Source organism: Felis catus, chromosome C2 (assembly GCF_018350175.1).
Source record: "Felis catus isolate Fca126 chromosome C2, F.catus_Fca126_mat1.0, whole genome shotgun sequence".
Taxonomy (NCBI): Eukaryota; Metazoa; Chordata; class Mammalia; order Carnivora; family Felidae; genus Felis; species Felis catus.
Genome location: NC_058376.1, coordinates 80,271,346 through 80,292,515, shown reverse-complemented (window position 1 = coordinate 80,292,515; position 21,170 = coordinate 80,271,346). Strand labels below are relative to the sequence as shown.

Sequence of the window (21,170 nt, the reverse complement as noted above, 5' to 3'; positions counted from 1 at the left end):
TGTCCAGGAAGAAAGATGGCCTAGAGGCTTCACAAATGTGGTCCTTTGAGAACCTGAACGCAGACTTCCCGGCTGGCGGGCATTTCAGCATCTTCAGGCATAGGGGATCTGAGGCAGAGCTCTCTGGCTTCATTTTTACTTGTTTCTACTCCGTATCTGTTCCGCCTCTGAGCCTCCCCTAATCTTATTGAGAAACAGGGCACAAAGTGGTGATATACGGAGTCATCCTTGGGCCCCACCTCGGCAGGTCCTGTTGTCCGTGTGGAGGAGGTAGCCAAAGCGGCAGGAACAGTAGTAGCCGCCGATGTAGTTGTGGCAGTAGTGGTCGCAGGACAGCTCCTCGTCCTCCCGCTCAGTGCACTCGTCTACATCTGCAGGGCAGGTAGAGCCTTTTGGTCAGTCAGTCCATGTGGGACGATGAAGACAACAGCCATGTACAGAGCACACAGTATGGGCCACTCCCTGTGTTAGCCTCACATAAAGCCCCAAAGTAGCCATTGTCTCCATTTACAAACGAGGCAACTGGAACTCAGAGAACGAAGGCAACTTATCCAAGACCGTCGAAAGCCAGGTTCGAGGCCAGGCGAGCTGCATCTCACGGGTGCCACTACCCCGTAAGAGTTGTGATACTAGCAGGTACAACTCTTACCATCCCCTTTCCACAGATGATGAAACAGACAGTTGGGGCCTTTAAAGAACTTACTCCAAGTCATAGAGATGATAAAAGGTGGAGTCAGTATTCACACCCAGGTAGGGTAGCTCCAGAACCCATTCTTTCTTTCTAGTCCATGCAGCCCCTCTCTCTCTATATATATCCCACTTCCCTGGGCAGTGGGAATGTAGACATTAAAGAAAGGCATGTTCTCAACCCAATTTAAAAATTTGATCATGCAAGGGCACCTGGGTTGCTCAGTCAGTTAAGCACCCAACTCTTGATTTCAGCTCAGGTCACAATCTCATGGTCATGAGATCAAGCCCCACATTGTGCTCCATGCTGTCAGCTTGGAAGCCTACTTCGGATTCTCTCCTCTCTCTCTGTCCCTACACCACTCCCACACTCCCTCTCTTTCAAAACAAATAGATACACATCAAAAAAAAATTTGATCATACATTTCCCCCTAAAAGCTAAAAGAATGGCCAACAGGCATATGAAAGGATGCTGAACATCACTAGTCACCAGGGAAATGTAAATCAAAACCATAATGAGGTACTGCTACATACCCCATCAGAATTTTAAATTTTAGAAATTAAAAAATTGACATCAAACTCTTGTACATTGGTGAAAGAATATAAAATAGTACAAAAACACTTTGGGAAAGGCCTGGTAATTTCTTATGAAATTAAATATACACCTGCCCTATGACCCAACAATGCTGCTCCTACCTATTTACCCAACAGAAGTGAAAACATATGTTTACAAAAAGAGTTGTACAAGAGTGCATAGAAACTTTATTAGTGAGAGTCAAAAAACGGATAGAGTGCAGGTGTCTACCAATGAAAGAATGGATAAACAGACAGTATTATACTCATACAATGGAAAATTACTCTGCCAGGAAAGGAGCAAGTTACCGATGCATTGCAACATGGTTGAAACTCAAAAACTTTATTCTGAGTAAAGAATCCTCACTTCCAAAATATATTTTGTGTACGTTCATTTATATGGAGTTTAAGAAGAGGCAAAACTCATCTATAGTGGAAAAAAAAATCAGAACAGTTGTCACCTCTAAGGTAGATGGGACCAGACTGTGACTGAGAAGAAGCATAAAGGAACTTTCTGGGTTAACGGTAAAGCTCAACACCTTGTTAGGGGCTTGGGTCACATACAATATAAAATTTTTGAAACTCAACAAATGTACTGAAGGCTTATGCATTTCACTGAATGTGCATTTTACTTTAAAAGAAGGAAAATTGTGAATAGCTATTGAACTTCAGCAAAATGAAATGCACGGGTAAGTATTTAGGAAAAAGTGTACCACTGTCTGTCTGCAACTTACTTTGAAATTCATCAAAAAGAGGGGATTAATAGCTAGATTGAGGATGGATAGATGGGTAGATATGTGATAAAGCAAATGCAGGAAGATATTAATGGCAGAATCTCTATGGTGAGTATGTAGGTGTTAATTGTAAAGAAACGAGCATGAGGTACTTTTAATCTTTAGAGAGAAGGGGAGACCTGGGGTGAGCCACCCATTTCTCCAACTTACCTACAGCCATGTAGTGGGCATCAAAACCCGTGAATCGCTCCTCATTGGAGAAATCTGACCGGAAAGTGATGGACATGAAGGAGCCGGGGGAGAACACTACTTCCTGGCCAGGGGTCTGCTCCGTGTCTGTGGTCTCCCTGCCACAGAAGGTTGCCAGCACCTGCTCTTCGGTTTCTACCTTTGGGATCAAAGAGGAAGGGAACAAGATGAGTAGCTTCCAAAATTAGCTTGGTCTCTAAACGAAAAGAGGGAGGGGCTGCCCATGAACAGACCAGGCAGCCTGGGAAACCCAGAGAAAGAGGATTTGGGACTCTGGGACTTGAGGAAAGACACAGTGCAGGTTAAGTCCATGTGGCTGCATAGTCACTGCCTCATTCCTTTGTTTAGGTCCATCAGCAGTAGCTTGACATTTGTCATTCTATGGACAAAAAAAATGACTCATCTGTCAAAACTAACTCACTATTAGAACTCAGACTTAGATAACCTCACAGATGGATTCCATATGCAACAGAAACTGACCACATTTCCAAAGACGAGAAACGAACTCCGAGGCATTCACTGAGCATTCAGTGTGTGCCTGCCACTGAGTAAAGCATGGGAGCTGTGCCTGGGGAGCCAATATTCAGACTGATGAAAACACAGACAGAGTTGTTTTACGGTGCGACAATGCGACAAGTGCTTTAACGGGAACGCAGTCACTGGGAACGCACTGGCACTCAGAAGATGAAAGATCCCATCAGAATGGAAACTACAGGAGAACGAGACTTTGTTTTCTTTGTAGATGTGTTTTTAGTTCATGGAGCAGGACCTGGCACCTAGCAATTACCCAAGAAATATTTGTTACCAAGAACTAAAGTGTGAGGCTCTTTCTGAGAACAAGAAGCCAGGGAGTCTGTGGGAACATAAAGTCGTAGGAAAGGTTGAAACGAGATTATGACTGACTTTGAATACCATAAGAACACTATGTGACTCTTAATTCTGAGTAAAGAAAAGACACTGGAAACTTTTGAACAGGGAAATTATATAATTAGAACTATATTTAGTAGGTAGTCTTAATAATTCAGAAATGACTGGAATCATCCCTGAAACATTTGTGTTTGTGTTAAGACTCAGATGCAAAAATTACCTGTTTGCTAAAAGAATTCCCTTCCTTGGAGGAGCCAGAGACCCTGTGTAAATTCAGAGACCCCAGCGGAGAGCCTAAATTGGGTGCCTAAAGCTGATTTTGTGTGAGTTTGGTTTGGGAAGTACAATACGGTAGCTGGTTGGTATGTTTATTTGACTATGAATACTTGGCCTACCTACCACTCTATCATTTACACTGACTGGATTCTTTTGAGGCTGTATTTGTGTTTGCAACCTCTAGATTGACATTTTAGCCAAGATGCGTGAGAAAATCTCTTACCAAGAATGATTCTGATGCCTTTTAAAGTCATTAAGGGAAAGTTCTCAAAGGCTCTGCGTACCTCTAGTAGCTTCTAATGCATTCATTGTTTTGTTCATTAGCCTAGTATGTCAGAAGTATCTTGACATTTGACACTTCTGTTTTGAAACTAATGATTTATTTATTTAAGATAAGTGGGAGTTTTAAAGAAAAACAATTTGCCCTGGCAACAAAACACAAGGACAATTAATCACTAACTTTGGGAATTGAAGTGTAAACAGAAGATGAGATCATGGCTTTGCTGTTTATTCCTCTTCTCTGCAGATACTAGCCAAACTCACACCAGCCTTGTTACTGTAGAATGTACCTATCTGTACACAGTCACTTCCTTGACCACCATGGCTTGTTTGTTATTTTGGTTATCTGAGTTTTCCAGATAGCCGAAGTTTTACCTGACCATAATTAATAATAATAACCATCATCAGCATCATCATCATTATTATTATTTAGTGTAATGCTTTTTAAAGTGCTTTATACAAATCCCTGCTTTCGTAGGTGAAACATGCTAACCCTTTCTTGGTGACCAAGGACATTATTATGAATGTCAGTCATCTTGGGGATATTGAGTTGTTTAATCTTGCATGCCCTGCATCGAACATTCCTGGACCATAATGCCTTTGCAATTCTTAGGTCTCCTTTATGTAGTGTTTTATTTTGTGTCTTTTTAAAAATCAGTTTATTAACTGAAATATGTTGTAAAAAACCAGAGTGAAGGCCTAGGAAAGGCATGAACTGGAGTACCCTGTCTTGGTGACCTCTAGCTCTGAGTTCTAATATTGATGATATAAGATATCCTGACCTGGCAGTTGAAGGTCCTGAGCTCTATTCCTGACTCTACCACAAACGATCACAGGGCTGCCTCCTCTCTACTCTCAGTTATCCACCTGATAAAACAGGGGTTTGAACTAGCTGAGCTATATGTTCTCTTCTAATTGTGATATACTAGTATTCTAACAAGTTGTTACACCCACACATTCAATAGGCCAACTGGAGGGTGGTGAGCAGAATTTTCAAGACACCAATTGTTTTCTGCTGAAGAACTTGGTGAACTTGAACTTGTTTATGGTCTATAACCATGCCATACAAAGTCAGTTAGTTAACGAGTAGTCATATGACTTGAGCATTAACACTTTCAGACTCAGCAGCTTCCTGCTTGTACTTTGGTATCCCCCAAAGTCTCTTGGATCCTATAGTGCCTGGGGCATGGACGCTTTCAAGTGAAATCAACCAGGGATAACTTGGATCACGGGGAGACATAATGAGGGTCTGTGATAACAAACTCCCTCATAACTTGCAGGATAAAAGACATTTTCATGATGGCAAATAAACAGTCATCATGTGCAGAGCCACACTATTCCAGACAACAGGTAAGCATGTTCTGGCTGAGGCCCATGGGAAAATCTCAGCCATCTATATCTTTAGGAACAGGGGATAGAAGGCTCTGGAAGCCTGGGAATTCAGCCTGCCGCTCAGAATAGAGTCCTGGAATATCAGGGCTGGGAGAGAAGGACCTGTAAGAGCTATTTCAATCCCCCTCCTTGTAGAGGAACCTGAGGCCCAGAGTGGGCCAGTGACTTGCTCAGGAGTAGTCAGATAACCATGAGCATTTCCTGATAGCACTTTTGCTTTTGGAACTATTCTGACCCTGGAGAAAGGAACCCACCAGCCCAGAGAGTACATGACAAAAGACATAGGCACTTTGCCAAACAACTTTTCTGGCTCGAGGGCCTCTTGAAACTTTATCTTGGGGGCATGGACTGTCTCCCAGAGAGGATGTGGCTCAGTGACAGCTCCAGTCATAACCTAAACAGAAGGGTCACTGACCTTGGTTAATATTTGCAGCCCCTGCTAAGAATTGTAAAATTCTACAAAAATCATTTACCTCTGAGCACAAGCAAAAGATTGAGCCCTGGCTTCTGTTCGGACTGTCCCATTTCTAGGGTCATCATGTGAACATGATGGTGGGAAGTACCTTATCAAATGAAGACACAAAATTCATAATAATAGAGAACCATCTGGCCGGGGATCACAGACTCTTCATTTTTCTATTTCTTATTATGGCAACCATATCCTTTCAGGCTATTGTTATTTAGGGCTCCAACACATGGATGCATGTCCTCAATTTGTTTTCTTTCAACTCAATTCAAAAAATATTTATGTACCAAATTCTGTCTGGACTGTAATGTGGAGATGCCAAAAATTACTTATTTGTTGCATGAGCTTAATGAGCAAGTCCCCTGCCTCTGGGAATGTGAAATTTAGTAGGAGAGTAAGATAAGTAACTCAAATGGGTATGTGTTCAGGAACTGTCAGGGCATAGTTATAGCAATGAAAGATAGGAAGCCCCAGGGGTTTAAAGAAGGAAACAAATTCCATCCAGCTGAGGGGAATCATAAAACATTTAGGAAGAACAGAATGTTCTTTGAACTGAGGCCTGAAAGATGAATAGGAATTAGGGAGGTAGAAATAGTAGGTAGAGTTGGGGAAAGCAGGAGGAGCTTCTAGGCTAAGGGAATAGTGAAGTCCCGGGGGTATTCAGAGTCTCCACCATCCCTCCTTTCCCATCACCACCTGCCATAGGAAAGGTGTTGAGGACAGGGAGCTGGGAAGAGAGATCTAAGGAAGAGAAGCCAGGGTCTGTTTTCTATGAATTTTCAACTTAGTAGAAACAGCACAAACCTTGGCAAAACTAAGACAGGCCAGCAGATATTTTAATTAGGCAGATATTCAGGAAATGTGCTGGATTATTCTGCGGTCAACTTAGTTAATCTGGGAACGATATTCCTCAGAATCTCCCTTTCTGTATAGCTCCAGGGTAGAGGGGGCCAAAAGAGAGGCTTGTGTGAGTTTAGAGCACAACAGTCCTTACTCTCTGAAGGCTGTTTTGTGATCAGCTACGGAGAATGAACAGACACAGATGCGCCCAGTGGGTTCCCACTTGCCCTCACTCTCCTCCACTCTGCAGTCAGCGCTTCTTTCCAACTACTGGCTCTGCTGACCAACAGTGGCTCAGACCCACCACCCACTCTGAACAGCTTCCACCTCTGTGGGTGGTTCAGAGGTGTTCAGAGTCAACAGCTTCTCGCAGACCTCTCCCCGTGGGCCCCCCTTCATGGGCCTACTTTGGCTTCCGAGAAGGTCTTGGATTCTCACATTCCCCTGCAGGTGCCAACATCTCCACCCACGTCTGGTTTTCAGGAGCACTGATTAGTGACCGTGGTCCTCCGGCTCCCCAGTCCTGCTTTCACTTTCCCAGCTTCTCCTCTAGTCATGTGATTTCTGAGGCCCCAAATAGCTCTTACGTCTCATTGCTCACAGAGCAATTTCTCACTCTGCTTTCCTCACTGAACTCTGGCTGATACAGGTACCGGCTTCAGAAGTACGGGGCTGTAGCAAACAGGACCCTTGGCTTGGGTTTTGGGACTGGCTAGCAAGTAGAGATTAGAAGAGCAATGAGCAAACCGCCACGGGGGGAGCTTGACAAAGACAACCTGCATCACGTAGTGGTGAGACAATTGGTACAACCTGCCCGTGGCAATGTAGATGGCAGAAAAGTGTACACAGTGCACTTGTGGATCTGCTAAGGAGATCTCTGGACAGTGTTGAAAGCGTCAGTATGTGTTTCTAGCTGTACGTGGCAAGGCGCTTCTGGAAGGAGTAGTCCTTCAGTGTGCAAGCCTTGTGACTTGCCTTGACAAAAGGCATGTGACATGTGGAGCTGGTGTGCCACTTCCAAGGGGCCCTGTGGCTCTTGCAGGCATCAGGGGGCCTTGTAGCTCTTTCCCTGTGTGCCTCCATGTGAGGAAGCCCTGTCACGCCTACTGGAGAAGCAAAGGTCACACAGGCCAGAGAGGAATTATCCCAATTGAAGTCTCTAGACCAGCCAGCTGACAGCTACCACCATCTGGAAGGTCATCTTGGACCTTCCAGCTTCAGTTAAGCTTCTAAATGACTAGAGCTCCTCGAATGACCTCAGGCAAATCCAGCCAAAGACCATCCTGTGAGCCTAGCCCAGACTTCTGACCAAAGGATCTGAGCAAGTAAAATGGATGTTTTAGCTACTAAGTTTTACAGTGGTTTGTTGCACAGGAATGGATATGCTATGGGGGGTAGGAAGCAATTTGGGACAAAGGGAAAGAGTGACATTTATAAAGTGATACTTGGAGAATTACCATATCATACGTTCTTGGGGCCTTGAAAGCTACTTGGCCTGACTCCTTATCTCCCTATCACACCCCTATCAAAAAATCATGCCGCCTTCTTGAGATCAACTACAAAGATGAGAAACTCACTACCTTCTAAGACAGATCAGGCTGTTTGGATTATCCTCCACCTACAAAGTTCTTGCTTGGCTTCCTATCTGGGAATAAAACTTAGGGGAAGATATCCTAAATGTGGAAAAACCTTTTGCGACAAAGATGTTTATAGCAGTCATGTATAATAATAGAAAACTAAAAAAAAATGGTAAATATCCAATTCTAGGGGAAACAGTCTAAATGAGCCTTAACTTAATAAATATTAGGCATTAATTATCACATTAATGAAGAATTTGCAATGATCTGGAAACTTTCTTAGTAGGTTATATTACGCATATTAAACATATACATGGGGGGCACCTGGGTGGCTCAGTCGGTTAAGCGGCCGACTTCGGCTCAGGTCATGATCTCGCGGTCCGTGAGTTTGAGCCCCGCGTCGGGCTCCGTGCTGACAGCTCAGAGCCTGGAGCCTGCTTCAGATTCTGTGTCTCCCTCTCTCTGACACTCCCCCGTTCATGCTCTGTCTCTCTCTGTCTCAAAAAATGAATAAACGTTAAAAAAAATTTTTTTAAACATATACATGGCGTAATTACCACAATGCATTATGTCAAAGAAATGCATTGAAAATAAAAAGGAGAAAGAATTAGAGCAAACTGTTAACAATGGCTAGTTGAACTGCAGGTAATTTTTCTTTCTTCTGTTTCTACATTTTAAAAGTATTTTAAAAAGAAACCTGGGCCCAAAGCTACTTCCTTCTCATTCTACCAGTGGCATAAAATTGGTCAGTTTTGGTCAACAAACACGGAACACCCAAGAGTGGCAACTAACCCAGTCTGGAAGTTCAGGATTGGTTTGCAGTACCTCTGTGTCTCATGACCACCCAAATCTCTGGTATGGTGACTCCTCCCCACTCTGTCACCTCCTAATGTTTCTTCTAGCCCTTGGGTCCCAACAGGGCTGAAAAAGAGGTGAGGCTCTTTGCTTTAATTCCACACAGATAATATGGTAAGAAGTAGAACTCTGATAAAAAAAAACAAGAAACTCAGAATAACTAAAATTCACATATGGCAGTGCATGAATGGTTTTTGTGATCATGAAGTCCAAGGGGGAGTCAGTGGATGGTGTGTAAGTGGATGGAGGAGGGGAGACAGAAGAGTTCTTTGGTGTGGAGTTCTTGGAGACTGGGGGAAGAAACAGAAGGGGGAGAGAGAGACAGATTGAGAGAGAGAAAGCAAGGTGGGGCATATAAGAGTATAGTAAAAGCATCTCTGTTTGGGTTTGGTTTCTCAAGAAAGTGAGTTGAGTTGTGAATTGCTTTCAATTTTTAAATTTCTCTCTCTCTCTCTCTCTCTCTCTCTCTCTGTGTATATATATATATATATATATATATATATATATATACTTATATATATATAAATACACATATATATACATATATACACTTATATATATATACATATATATACTATATATATACTATATACTAGTATATACTAGTATATACTACTATATACTACTATATACTCTCTCTCTCTCTCTCTGTGTATATATATATATATATATATATATATATATATATACTTATATATATAAATACACATATATATACATATATATATACACTTATATATATATACATATATATACTATATATATACTATATACTAGTATATACTAGTATATACTACTATATATATACTATATACTATATACGTATACTAGTATAATATATATATATATATATATATATAAAGTGTTTGTTTACTTAGAGAGGGAGAGAGTGAGCTCTAGCAGGGGAGGGGCAGAGAGGGGGGGGACAGAGAATCCCAAGCAGGCTCTGTGCTGTCAGCGCAGACCCCAATGTGGGGCTCAATCCCATGAATCATGAGATCATGACCCGAGCCGAAATCAAGAGTTGGGTGCTTAACCAATTGAGCCACCCAGACAACACCACCACTTCTTCTTTTTTTTTTTTTTTTAATGTAATCCCTTACTGACACTGGATCATGTGGGACCTCATCTTTACATGAGTTGCACATGAGTCTTCACCAGTTATTAGATGCTGGGAAAATCATTCAAACTCTCTGCGTTGTAGGTGAATTGTGGCCCCCCTTCCCCATAAGATATATTCAAGTCTTAACCCTTGGATTTGATTCGACCTTATCCGGAAGTAGGTCTTTGCAGATGTAGTCAAGGAAAGATGACCTCATACTGGCTTAGGGTAGACCCATAATTCAAAGACTGGTGTCCTTATAAGGGGGACGTTTGTTCACAGAGACACACGGAGTCAAGTGTGAAGGCAGAGGCCGAGATTGGAGACATTCTGCCACACACAGGGAATGCCGGGGATTGTAGTCAACCACCAAAAAGCCAGAAGGGGAAAGGAAGGATTCTTCCCTAGAACGTTCAGAGGAAGAGTGCCTTTGCTAACACCTTGATTTCAGACTTGAAGCCTCCAGAGCTGTGAGACAATACATTCCTGTTATAAGCCACCTAGTTTGTGGTGCTTTGTGATGGCAGCCCTAGGAAACGGCTATGCTCCGTATACAGGTTTTCTCATCTGGGAAATGGTGACAGCGATAGCGTTAATATCACAGGACTGTTGTGAAAGTGACATGAGTTCATATGGGTAGAACACTTAGAAGGGCACCTGGAATCTAGTCAGCTCTCAGGACGTCAGTGAGAAGAACAAGACTGCTGAGATCCGGTCATCCAAGATGACCCCCTTCTGCACTCCCTGCTGGGTGGGCATGGGTAATTTCACTGTTTGAAGAAGAGGGAGAGACTGGAACTCTCCCCGTATCCCCTCTGGTTTCCAATTTCACACCTTCATTCCCGACCTCACTGAAGCCATCAGCACAGACTTCTCATCCTGTGAGGACCCCAGAGCCCAGGCCGATGGAGAGGGAGGGGCACCTTGAGACCCCTCACAGCCCGGCCACTTCATGTGGCAGGTGGCATCTATCTTAAGTTCCTTTGGCCCTCTGCACTCGAGGCATCTCCTGGCAATCCCGGGAGGTGGGTGACAGAGGATATTACACTGATTTCACAGAGGAATGTGAGGGAGCTCTCAAAGTTTCCATCCCGCAAGGGAATATAAGTCCAAGAATCTCCTCACTTCCCTGTGTTTCAAAGGATTCTTCTATTCCATGGGGGGAAGGGAAGGGGAATAAATAGTTTCAAACAGAGAGGGAGGGAGTCAACCCACAAAAGACTCTTAAATACAGAGAACAAACTGAGGGTGGATGGGGGGTGGGGAGAGGGAAAATGGCTGATGGGCATTGAGGAGGTCACTTGTTGGGATGAGCATTGGGTGTTGTATGTAAGCGATGAACCACGGAAATCTACCCCAAAGACCAAGAGCACACTTTACACACTGTATGGTAGCCAATTTGATGATAAATTATATTTAAAAAACAACAACAAAAACAAAAAAACAAAGGATTGCTCTAGATGTGGGAATCGAGGTCGGGGATTCACTTGCAGCCCTGGGCTAGGACTTCTGACTCTCAAGAGAGTGCTCTGTGCTCCTGAAGCCACCCTCTCAGTAAGTCTATCACCTCCAGGGACCGGGCCAGGGCTCGACAGCTCAATCTCCTACTTTACACACTTGCCCAGATTTCAGTTAAAGATCACGAGAAGACGCAAATTACAGGTACTGGATTCCAGACAAGAGCCTGGGACTAGAGAAGAAAGGAGGTGTGTGTGTCCGTATGAGTGCGTTTTTGTGTATTGCATTCTGGAAGCTCTTGAAAGCCATGGAAGTAAAATAGCACAGCTCGTGGGTCTAAGGCTCAAGTTGCCCTTGCCCGAGAGGGGCTGGAGGTTGATGCTTGGGTTTCAGCCAAGTCATTTGGCCATAAGGTAATAATAATAATAATAATAATAATAATAATAATAGCACTGGTAACAGTCATTTCCCTCCTCTGTGTGGAACTTTCCAGCTGACAGGTATTTTCACCTTCTTTATTATATTTGCTTCTGCTGGCTCTCTTGCAAGGAATGCACTTCAGGCACACATTGTGATTCTGAGCCCAGAGAGGTGACATGAGTCCCCAAGGGAACACAGCCTAGGAGTAGCAGACCTGAGACAAAATCCTGATATCCTAACTTCCAGCCCTGGTCCAGTCACTGGAATCAGAGAACCACAGAAGGTCAGAGATAGAAAGGATATGAAAGGCTACCAAGTTTATCTCTTCTCTTTCTTACGTGGGGAAAGTGAGGCTCAGGGACACGGAGTAACCCCTTCAAAGCCACATGGCCTGGTAACGGCAGGGGTGTGTCCCATAGTCCCAGTACGGTGTTCTTACTTATGTGTTCATCACAGTAAAAAGCTCCTAACAGAGCTGGGTAAGCCCCTAAGAAGGTATTGTGTCCATGGAAATGGCAGACACCATTAACGGCGTGGGGGCCTGAGCCATGGCTGGCGGGTCCTCGGAGTCCAAGACTCCCACTGCTCCCGGGAAGGATTGCCCTTTTGCAAGAAGGGCTCTGGACAGAAAAGGGGATGGTCTCCAGGCAGCAGGAGCATGGGGAGAAAAAGAGGGCTGGCAGGGAGGGGCTCTAAGAGCCTGGGAAGCGGGGCGTCCCGCAGGTGGGAAACTGGCAATGCCCACTGTCCCAGCAGGAGCGGGGTAGAGAGGGGGTAGGCGGGAGAGTGGGAACTGGGGCTGGGCAGGAGGGCCAGGAAGGATTCACTCTCTCCAGCTTGTGAAAGACTCCCCACCCCGTGCCTTCTGGAACTTCAGAGCCAGGCTCATTCACATGCAAATCCCCTCAGAGACAAGGGATGGGGGGGGGGGGGGGGCTGGGCCTCAAACTGTTTGGAGCCCGAAAACAGTCCAAGGGCAAGAAAACACAGCAGGGTTGTGTTCTGCAGCAGAGGCAGCCTGGCTCAAGGTATGTCACAGTCAGGCTGGGGGTGTAAGCTGTGATTGAGTAAGGGCTGAGTGCAGCGAAGGGGCCTGCCACAGGCCAGGGTCCCCAGGCAGAGTTCCCAGGAATGTGTGAGCTGGCATACTCTTCTGCTCCTGCCAAGGACCCTGTCCAGCCCCGGCCGTCATGAACATCCTCAGATCTTCACGGGAAAACTCCTGCAGAGCACAGGAACAAGGACCAAAGGACCTGGGTGCCCGCCCTGCCTCTCATGGCATGTGTCACCCTAACCTCCCCAGACAGTAGGGTGGCAGAGCTGGCTGCCACCAGTTTATAAGTGCAAAGGGTCAACTTTTCGGAGATTTTGCAGCCGGTTGTTAAAACACAGCCATCGTTAACAATTCCGTTTCGGAAAGTTGCAATTAGTTAAATTATATTGGAGACAAATTATACAGAAGGTCATCACCTCCCATTGTCAGTATTTAACTGGTTACCTATGCCCTGGAGGTAATGAGTGTCTAGGGCACCTGAATGGTGAACGGTGTGTGAATTCTGAGCATCTCTTCTCCCCGCCCTCCCCGCCTACCCCCAAGTCCAGAGCCACTTGTTAATCATTGACAAGCACACCTCTGTCATCAGGCCTCAGTGTTCACAAGCATCTACGGTGGGGGCAGGATGTTAATAGTGTCCTGTAGGAGTTGAGAGGTCATGAAACACTGGCATGAAAACAGCTTGTAAAGTCTGTCATTGCTGTGGGCGCTGAGCGGGGACCCTATTTCCCAGCCGCCTGGTGATCTGGCCGTCCTTCCCGGCTCCCTTCCTGCACCTGTCTCCATGTCTCATCCCTGTACCTCCTGCTCCGGTCACACTGCTTTCCTTGCTGTTCTTTAGACAGACTGGCCACGTGCCCCCTTCAGGGTCTGCGCCCTGGCTATTCCCTCTGGGTGGAAGGCTTTTCCCCAGCAAGCCACATGGCTAACTTCCTCAACTTCTCCAAGTCTTTGCTCAAGGGTCACCCTGTCGATGAGGACTACCCTGACCGACGTGTTTATTTATTTTAATTTTGTATTTTTAAAAAGTGTATTTGTTTTTGAGAGAGAGTGTGTGTGTGAGCGAGTGGGGGAGGGGCAGGGAGAGAGGGGGACAGAGATCCCAAGCAGGCTCTACGCGGTGAACCCAACGCGGGGCTCGAACTCACGAACCATGAGATCATGACCTGAGCCGAAATCCACAGTGACGCTCAACCAACTGAGCCACCCAGGCACCCCCTGACCAATGCGTTTAAATCACAACCCTTGCCCTGCCTCACCGTGACCCCTCTTTATTCTGCTGCATTGCGTGTCTCTGCCTATTGCCTTACTACGCCCGGTATAATTTATCTATGGATTATGTTTGGTGTGTCTTATCTGTCTCCCTCAGGGCAATATAAGCACCCTGCAGGCAGGGATTCCTGTATGTTTTATTGCTGTACCCCAAGCTCTAGTAACTAGTTTTCCCTCTTTGAGCACACCAAAGTAGATTCAAGCTCTGCTGTTCACCGAGGTGGAGCAGAGATCGGTCTGCGCACACACAGGCATGCAGATTCGTGCACCAGGTGCCCCAGCACCCCAGAGCACCCCCGCTTCACACCCATCTGAGTGTGCCTGTGTGCCCTGCTCCGGCATCGGGACCTTCCTTCTGTTTTCCATCCCCCAGAGCCTACGCTGTTTGCCCTTCCTGCATAAAATCATTGTTTGTCACACTTTTCTGAAGCTCATTTCCACTTCCTGGGTTCTGTGTCCCTAGCATTAGAACCCACTATCTCAGGAGTGGAAGAATACCCCCAGGGACTACAACCGAGATTCATGAGAAACATCTCCCCTCCTCTCGTTTCCTTCAGAGGCCAAGGCCGCCTGTCCACTCCCAGAGAATTAGCAGAGCTGCTGCGGTAGCTGGGGTCAGCCACAGCCTGAAGGTCGAGGGCATGTTCTGAGTAAACACAGAGCACTGCACAGAAATTAGGAGCCCGGGGGTCAGGGGATTCGGGCTTGGAGCAGGGCCATGGGAGGGACTTATCTCGCCATTCCACAGCAGGATGCAGACTGACCCTATGAGGCCTGGAGAAGGGAGCACTGGACTGAGAGCTGTAGGCCGTCAGAACTGGGAGGGCTTGGAGACGCCCACAAGTCCTCTTTCCTCACTGGGCAGATGAGGAAACTGAGGCCCGGAGCAGGGATCTCACTCGTCCAGCATCTCAGCAGGAGTCAGTGGCTGCCTTCTAGGCCACGGCCCTTTCCTTATACTCACTAATGGGACACATAGGCCTTTTCCTGCTCTGCCTGAGACCGTGCTCGCTGCTGGAAACAAACCTAGACGTGGGCCCTAAGGTGCCAGCGCTGATGGTCTAGTGAAACGACCTGGAGTTCACTGTTAGGGCTTGTGTACCACACACAGATAAATCAAGCCCTCATCCCTCACAGCTCAGTCTCCATTTCCTGATAGCTTTGCAAAATAGATATCGTCTCCAAGTGAGGATAAAAGAGAAAGTTCTTTAACAGATTCTAGACAATACGAGGACCCTCAAAGTCCTTCTGTTTTACCAAATTTTACTAAATTACCCTGACGGGCAGGGTTGCCTTAGGACTAATACATAGCCAGGAAGCATACCAAAAGGTCTTTTCTAGGACAAAGCCTGTTCTAACAGAATGACTAAATGGAGAGACAAAATTGTAACTTGGGGGTAAGCAGACCAGGGCCTGAGAAACTGGCTTTCTGTAAAGACTGGACAAGTCCACCTGGGTTCTTTGCACGATTTCTTTTTCTGTAAAGTGGGTGTAATGATCCCCGCTCTTCCCCCAAGAATCAAATGCGGCAATACACTGGGAACAAATGTGTGTTACTGAAAGGTAACTGAAAGGTAACACACAAATGTGTGTGACTGAAAGGTAAACGCACAGGAGAAATGACCTCTCGCATCTCACCAGTCCTTTCAAAATATTTCCCCATAAGTTGTCTGAAGAAACCGAGGGGCACGAGCAAGGTCATGGGTAGCCAGTTAGTGGTACGGGCAGAGTGGATGAGAAACGCGACGCTCATGCAGCACCTGGCGATACCAGCAGGCACTTTATTATGCACACGGTTGCCATCGTTACCCCTATGACAACATTACTGAGTGAATTCCATACATGTTGGACAGATGTCATTAAAAATTCTGCCTCGTTTGGCATTTGCGATAAGCCCATGAGGTAGGCATTATATTATGCCCCATTTTGCAGTAAGAGGTGGGTGGAGGCAGGACTCCCTCCCCCTTCCTCCCCCCCCCCCCGCCCCCGCCCCCGCCGTCTGACTGGCTCTAAAGCCTGATCTCGGAACCACTGAGCATGCTTGCCCCTTGCGCTATGAATTCTACTTCCAGCCAACATTTCGTTTAAACCCTCCCACCACCTTCCAGGAAGGTACCATGTCATGATAAACTTCTTTTGGTTGTTGTACTAGCGATAAAACCAGTGCTTAGGGAGATGGAGAAGCTTAGGGAGTTGCGCTGTGAATTCCTATTTATTGTTATTTAGTATTATTCCTATTCCCCAGCCTTTCCTGAACACCCGGAAATGACTGCTCCCCGACTTGTATACTGCCTCACCCCCTTTGTGTTACTTGCACAGCTTTGATGTATTAATTAGATATTTGTCTCGGGACACGCTATGAAACTGCCGATTCCTGGAGGGCAGATACATGCGCCCTGTCTTTGCACAGGTGCAGTGTCCTGCTTACAGTAGGTTTTCAATGGGATTCTTGGACTGTATTCCATAGGCCATGGGGTGTCACTGAAAGATTAGAGAGTGTCACAGTCAAAAAGGTGTTTTAAGAAGATCTCTCTGAGGGTGTCTGGGTGGCTCAGTCAGTTGAGCGTCCAGCTTGGGCTCGGGTCATGATCTCCTGGTTCGTGAGTTCGAGCCCTGTGTCAGGCTCTGTGCGGACAGCTCGGAGCCCGGAGCCTGCTTCAGATTCTGGGTCTCCCTCTCTCTCTGCCCCTCCCCCACTCGCACTCTGTCTCTGTCTCTCTCAAAAACAAACACTAAACAAATTGTTTTAAAAAAAAGATACCTCTGGACACAGGCAGAGGGTGGACTGGATGGGGAAAGACTGACAGCTGGTAGACGTTTAGGAAGCAATTGCAGTAGACGTGGTGAGAAGAATAAGAATTGGAATGGAGGTGCCAACAGTGGGAAGAAGGGAGGAAACGCCGAACGCGTCGAGGACAGAGGGTTAACAGGAGAACACTGGTGAGACGTCACAGGAGCATCTGGCAGATGCCAACTGAGCTATATGTACTCAGTGAGAAAAAGAGAGAGAATAGAAACCAAATGTAGGTTGTTATTGTCTCTTTTTCCAGTGAACAGATGTTGCCAAGTGAACTTGAAGATAGGGTGTGTGACTTTGGTGTTCCCTTGGGGGTTCTGGTTTCTCAGGACCTTTTTCAGTGACCGTGGCTCCGGGGACCTTCTCTAGGCACAAGTCACCACTTCATCTGATGCCCAACCAGAGGACCTAATTTGCTGTATTCCTGGGACAAAAGGTTCTTCTGTGCTCTATTGTACTGAAGAGACCAAATAGGATTGACTAGAGACAATGTTGGCCTTCATGGCACTTACTTACATTTACATTATGTTAAAAACCTAAGCACCCACCCGGTGGGACTTCACTGTTAATTTTTTTTTTTTTACGTTTATTTATTTTTGAGACAGAGAGAGACAGAGCATGAACAGGGGAGGGGCAGAGAGAGAGGGAGACACAGAATCAGAAGCAGGCTCCAGGCTCTGAGCTGTCAGCACAGAGCCCGACGCGGGGCTCGAATTCACGGACCGTGAGATCATGACCTGACCTGAGCCGAAGTCGGATGCTTAACCAACCAAGCCACCCAGGTGCCCCAATTTTTTTTTTTTAAAGAAGAAAAGACTGAGAGTCTTGAGATACAAATTCTCAGTGTGGCCCTGGCCAACGAATGGCCCCTTCCCTAGGCTTCGGTCATGCTGGTCTGGTCGTGGAGTTGAACCATGATTTCTGAGGTCTTAGATGCATAGAATATCCGGGCCGGGTGGCTTTGGAGACCGTCTGTTTCAACTTCCCTTGTATGAGAGAAGAGGAAGTTGAGTCCCCTCTAGAAATACTCACTTGCCCAAGGCTAGTGAGTGGAGAATGACCCCAAGAGTCCAACCCTTCTGACTCCACCACAGCCAGCGTCCGTGCTGTGTCCCGTGCCTGCAGTGCTAACCAGCTGTGACTCATCTGCCTCATCTGTGCGCTGCAGGAATCCACACATTGCAGCCACATTCCAAGGAAGCAGATGCTGTCGTGCAGATGTGCACACGCCTCGAAGACCAAGGACTGCGGGAAATCAGGCCAGAGAGGAATTTTCATAAAATGAGAGCATCCGGACCACAGCCTTGGGGTCCTGCTCTTCTTCAAGCCTCTGAACTATGGAGTCAGCAGTTCCATTATTGTTACCCTGATGGGCCTGGGTGGGAAGGACAGTCTGTGTCTGTGAGTTTAGGCTGGGCCAGCAAGGGTCCCTGTGAGCTCGAGGGTGCTTTAAATCTACTCCTAGGCCTGCCAGGGGAATTCAGTCACAGAGTGTAAAAGCCTCAAAATAGGGGATAATGTCCCACCAAAGGGACATCAGGGATATTTAAAGTTGCTTGGGAAAGGACAGTGGTGGCATGGCGTGTTTACAAGTTTTCTCTAAATGACATCCCCCGCGGACGGTAGGCTCTCATTGGAATGCTTATGGCCACAGAACTTGGAGAAGTGGATGTTGTAACATATTATTACCATTTTCTGGCATTACCCTAACTAGGACAGTGAGGGTTTGGTGGGGTCATCTGGAAAGTTCTGGTGAGGAGCATTAGGGTTAGAGTCTAGGAATTTAAGAGACTTTAGGGATCATCTCATGTCACCCCATCGTGGAACAGATGAGAAAATAGAACTTTGGAGAGGAATGTTGACTTACCCAGGAGTGACATGGCATGTTCCTGCTTTATTCAGATGGAAGGGAAGGAGCTTCCCTCTCATTCATAGCCAGGAAAGGCACCTTTTCTGGAGGGCAGAGGGAGGGGGGCAGTTAGAAGTGAATGGATTTCAACTGTATGTGGAAGGCTTCTGGGTTTGGAAGTTCAGAGGCCAGAGTACTAGCCTTGTGCCAGAATTTGGAGCTCCCAGGCTCCTCTTCTGTCCGGTGGGGACTAAAGCAGTATTCAAGTCATAAATGCTGACCTTCAGGGTGCCCCAGGAGGATGAGTGAGCTTCAGAGCCACCTTCCACCCGCCGGCCACTCTTCTGTTTTCTCTATCGCGCCTCCCAGAAATTTGTTAGACGAAAATTTTCGCGGGGCGGAAATGTTTGAAAAACAATAATAACAACAACAGTGGGGGATTAACTGAGTCTCCTGAGGGCCGAGGCAACTTGACGTTCTGGGAGTTCATGACTCCAGACAGGAACTCCGCCAGGTGCCTGTGGGCAGGGGCACAGAGCGTGTTGCTATGTTAGCATGAGTTACCAGCCAACGAGGGTGCAACGTCCTGCGAGGGGAGGCCTGCTCAGGTCCCGTGGCCGTTGGAACCTCTGTAGGGAGGCTAATGCTGATGCCCGGGGTAACGTTCTGGAAGGCAGTCAGCACAAGAAGAGAGATACATCTTGCCCTCCCTGCCCACTACATGAATCCCTTTTCGAATTGGGAAAAGGTGTCTGAACCAGAGATGCAAGGACTGTGGGGCACTCCAGGTAGCAGACTGCTTCCTTGCTATGCCCAGGGGTCACCGTCTTATTCTGGAGTGGAGACAGTGCTATAACGTTTCCTTCATTCAGGAGTCAGTGGCAGACTGGGGACTAGACCAGGCGTTTCCTGGATCCCGGGCAAGCATCCAGGACCATGCTGCCCTTCCAGAGGACCTACCTCCGTCTGCCTGGACTTTCTTGAAGGTGTCTCACAGTCCCTGATAGAAACTATCAATTAGTTTCCCAAGTATTCTTCAGCTAGAAAGGTCAAGCTTTGGGTAGAATACTCCAGGGTCCTTAATTCAGTGTCAGAAGAGGTCTTTGGGTTCTATTGTTGGACTGGAAAAGTGCCTTGTCGTTTTTTTCCCATTACAAAATGCAGCTGATGTCAGCTCCTTAATCTGCCTTGCCAGGAGACTCCATTTATTTGGGACAAAGGAATGAGTTAAATCCTCTGCTGTGTGTTTATTATCTCTATAAAGGAGTCCTAACAAGGTCAAGCTTGGCATCTGTCTGAACAAGAGGAAAACTGGTGAGAAATGATTGCTCAGTGTATATGAATTGAGAGTCAATTCTCGGGGTGGAGGAAGGGGGGTGGATAATGAAAGTAAGTCATTGTTACAGCTAACGAAAAAAATTCTGTGATTTCCACAGTCTTAAGGCCTCAGCTACTAGCAAAAGCAAGTTTTTTTTTTTTTTTTTTTCCCACTGCAAAAAAATTCTAGATGGTTGACGTGTTTGAAAATAAGAAGAAAGCAGTTAGGAAGTTCACATCTAACCTTGTTTAAACCTATGGAACCTACTGTTGTATTAAGCCAATGTTTTGTCATTTTCCTTCTGGTTAAGACCACTTTCTAATCCAAATATTTGAGGATGCCATGGTTTTATGACCAGCATTAGTTGGGGGAATGGCCTGGAAGAGCCTGCCAACCTAATGTCCCCTACCCATAATGCATCTTCTCCTGGAGTCTGGCTATGGCAGAGGCTAGATTACATCCTGGAAGACATAACTAATGTATTTGTCAGAAATTTCAATTTAGGATGATGAACACTTCAAGTCTTGCTCAATACTGCTTGCTGGATCCCTGTGACTCTGGCTCCATTTTTAATTAATTTAGGGAAACTATATGTCAGTCTAGATTGCCAGCCCACATCATCTCCTAGAGCATCCAGATCTACCTCTTCTCATTCTTGATCTGTCAATCTTTTATTGTCATTATTCTTTTCCATCTTATGCAATGGCCACTCTTCTAGGCTCACGTCTCCCTGTGAGGGACCAGATCTTTTGTATCTTTAAATTCTCATAGTCCCTAGCATAGGACATTCACAGAGGAGCGGCATCACAATGAGCAGTGGTTCTCAAACTAGGAGATGCTGTCCCTCTGGAGATATAGGCAACTTCCGGAGGTGTTTTTGGTTGTGATTGGCATCTAGTGAGTAGAAACCAGGGATGCTGCTAACAATCCTATAATTCGCAAAACGGTTTTCCTCAGCAAAGAATGATCTGGCTCAAAATATCCACAGCGCTGAAGCTAAGACACTCTGTCGTAGACCACCAATTTGGGAAAGTTTTTAATCTTAGAAACCTTGCCGTAAATGAGATAGTTGGTGGAGACCCAATGTATAAAATAAGCAATACAC

The 21,170-nt window shown here is 46.1% G+C and overlaps 1 protein-coding gene across 6 annotated transcripts in view; it reads right to left on the bottom strand.

The window, feature by feature from the left end:
- Positions 1-21,170, bottom strand: part of MASP1 (MBL associated serine protease 1) — a 63,388-nt gene that overhangs the window by 33,967 nt on the left and 8,251 nt on the right. For 5 of the 6 annotated variants that reach the window (XM_011286032.4, XM_019839998.3, XM_003991806.5 and 2 more), the window contains 2 exons: positions 2,205-2,382; positions 240-371 (listed from right to left, as the gene is read on the bottom strand). In XM_011286032.4, the coding sequence (XP_011284334.2) occupies positions 240-371; positions 2,205-2,382 (310 nt within the window). Of the gene's footprint in view, positions 1-239; positions 372-2,204; positions 2,383-18,765; positions 18,852-21,170 lie in introns of all 6 variants that reach the window. The other variant, XM_019839997.2, reaches the window with a different exon arrangement.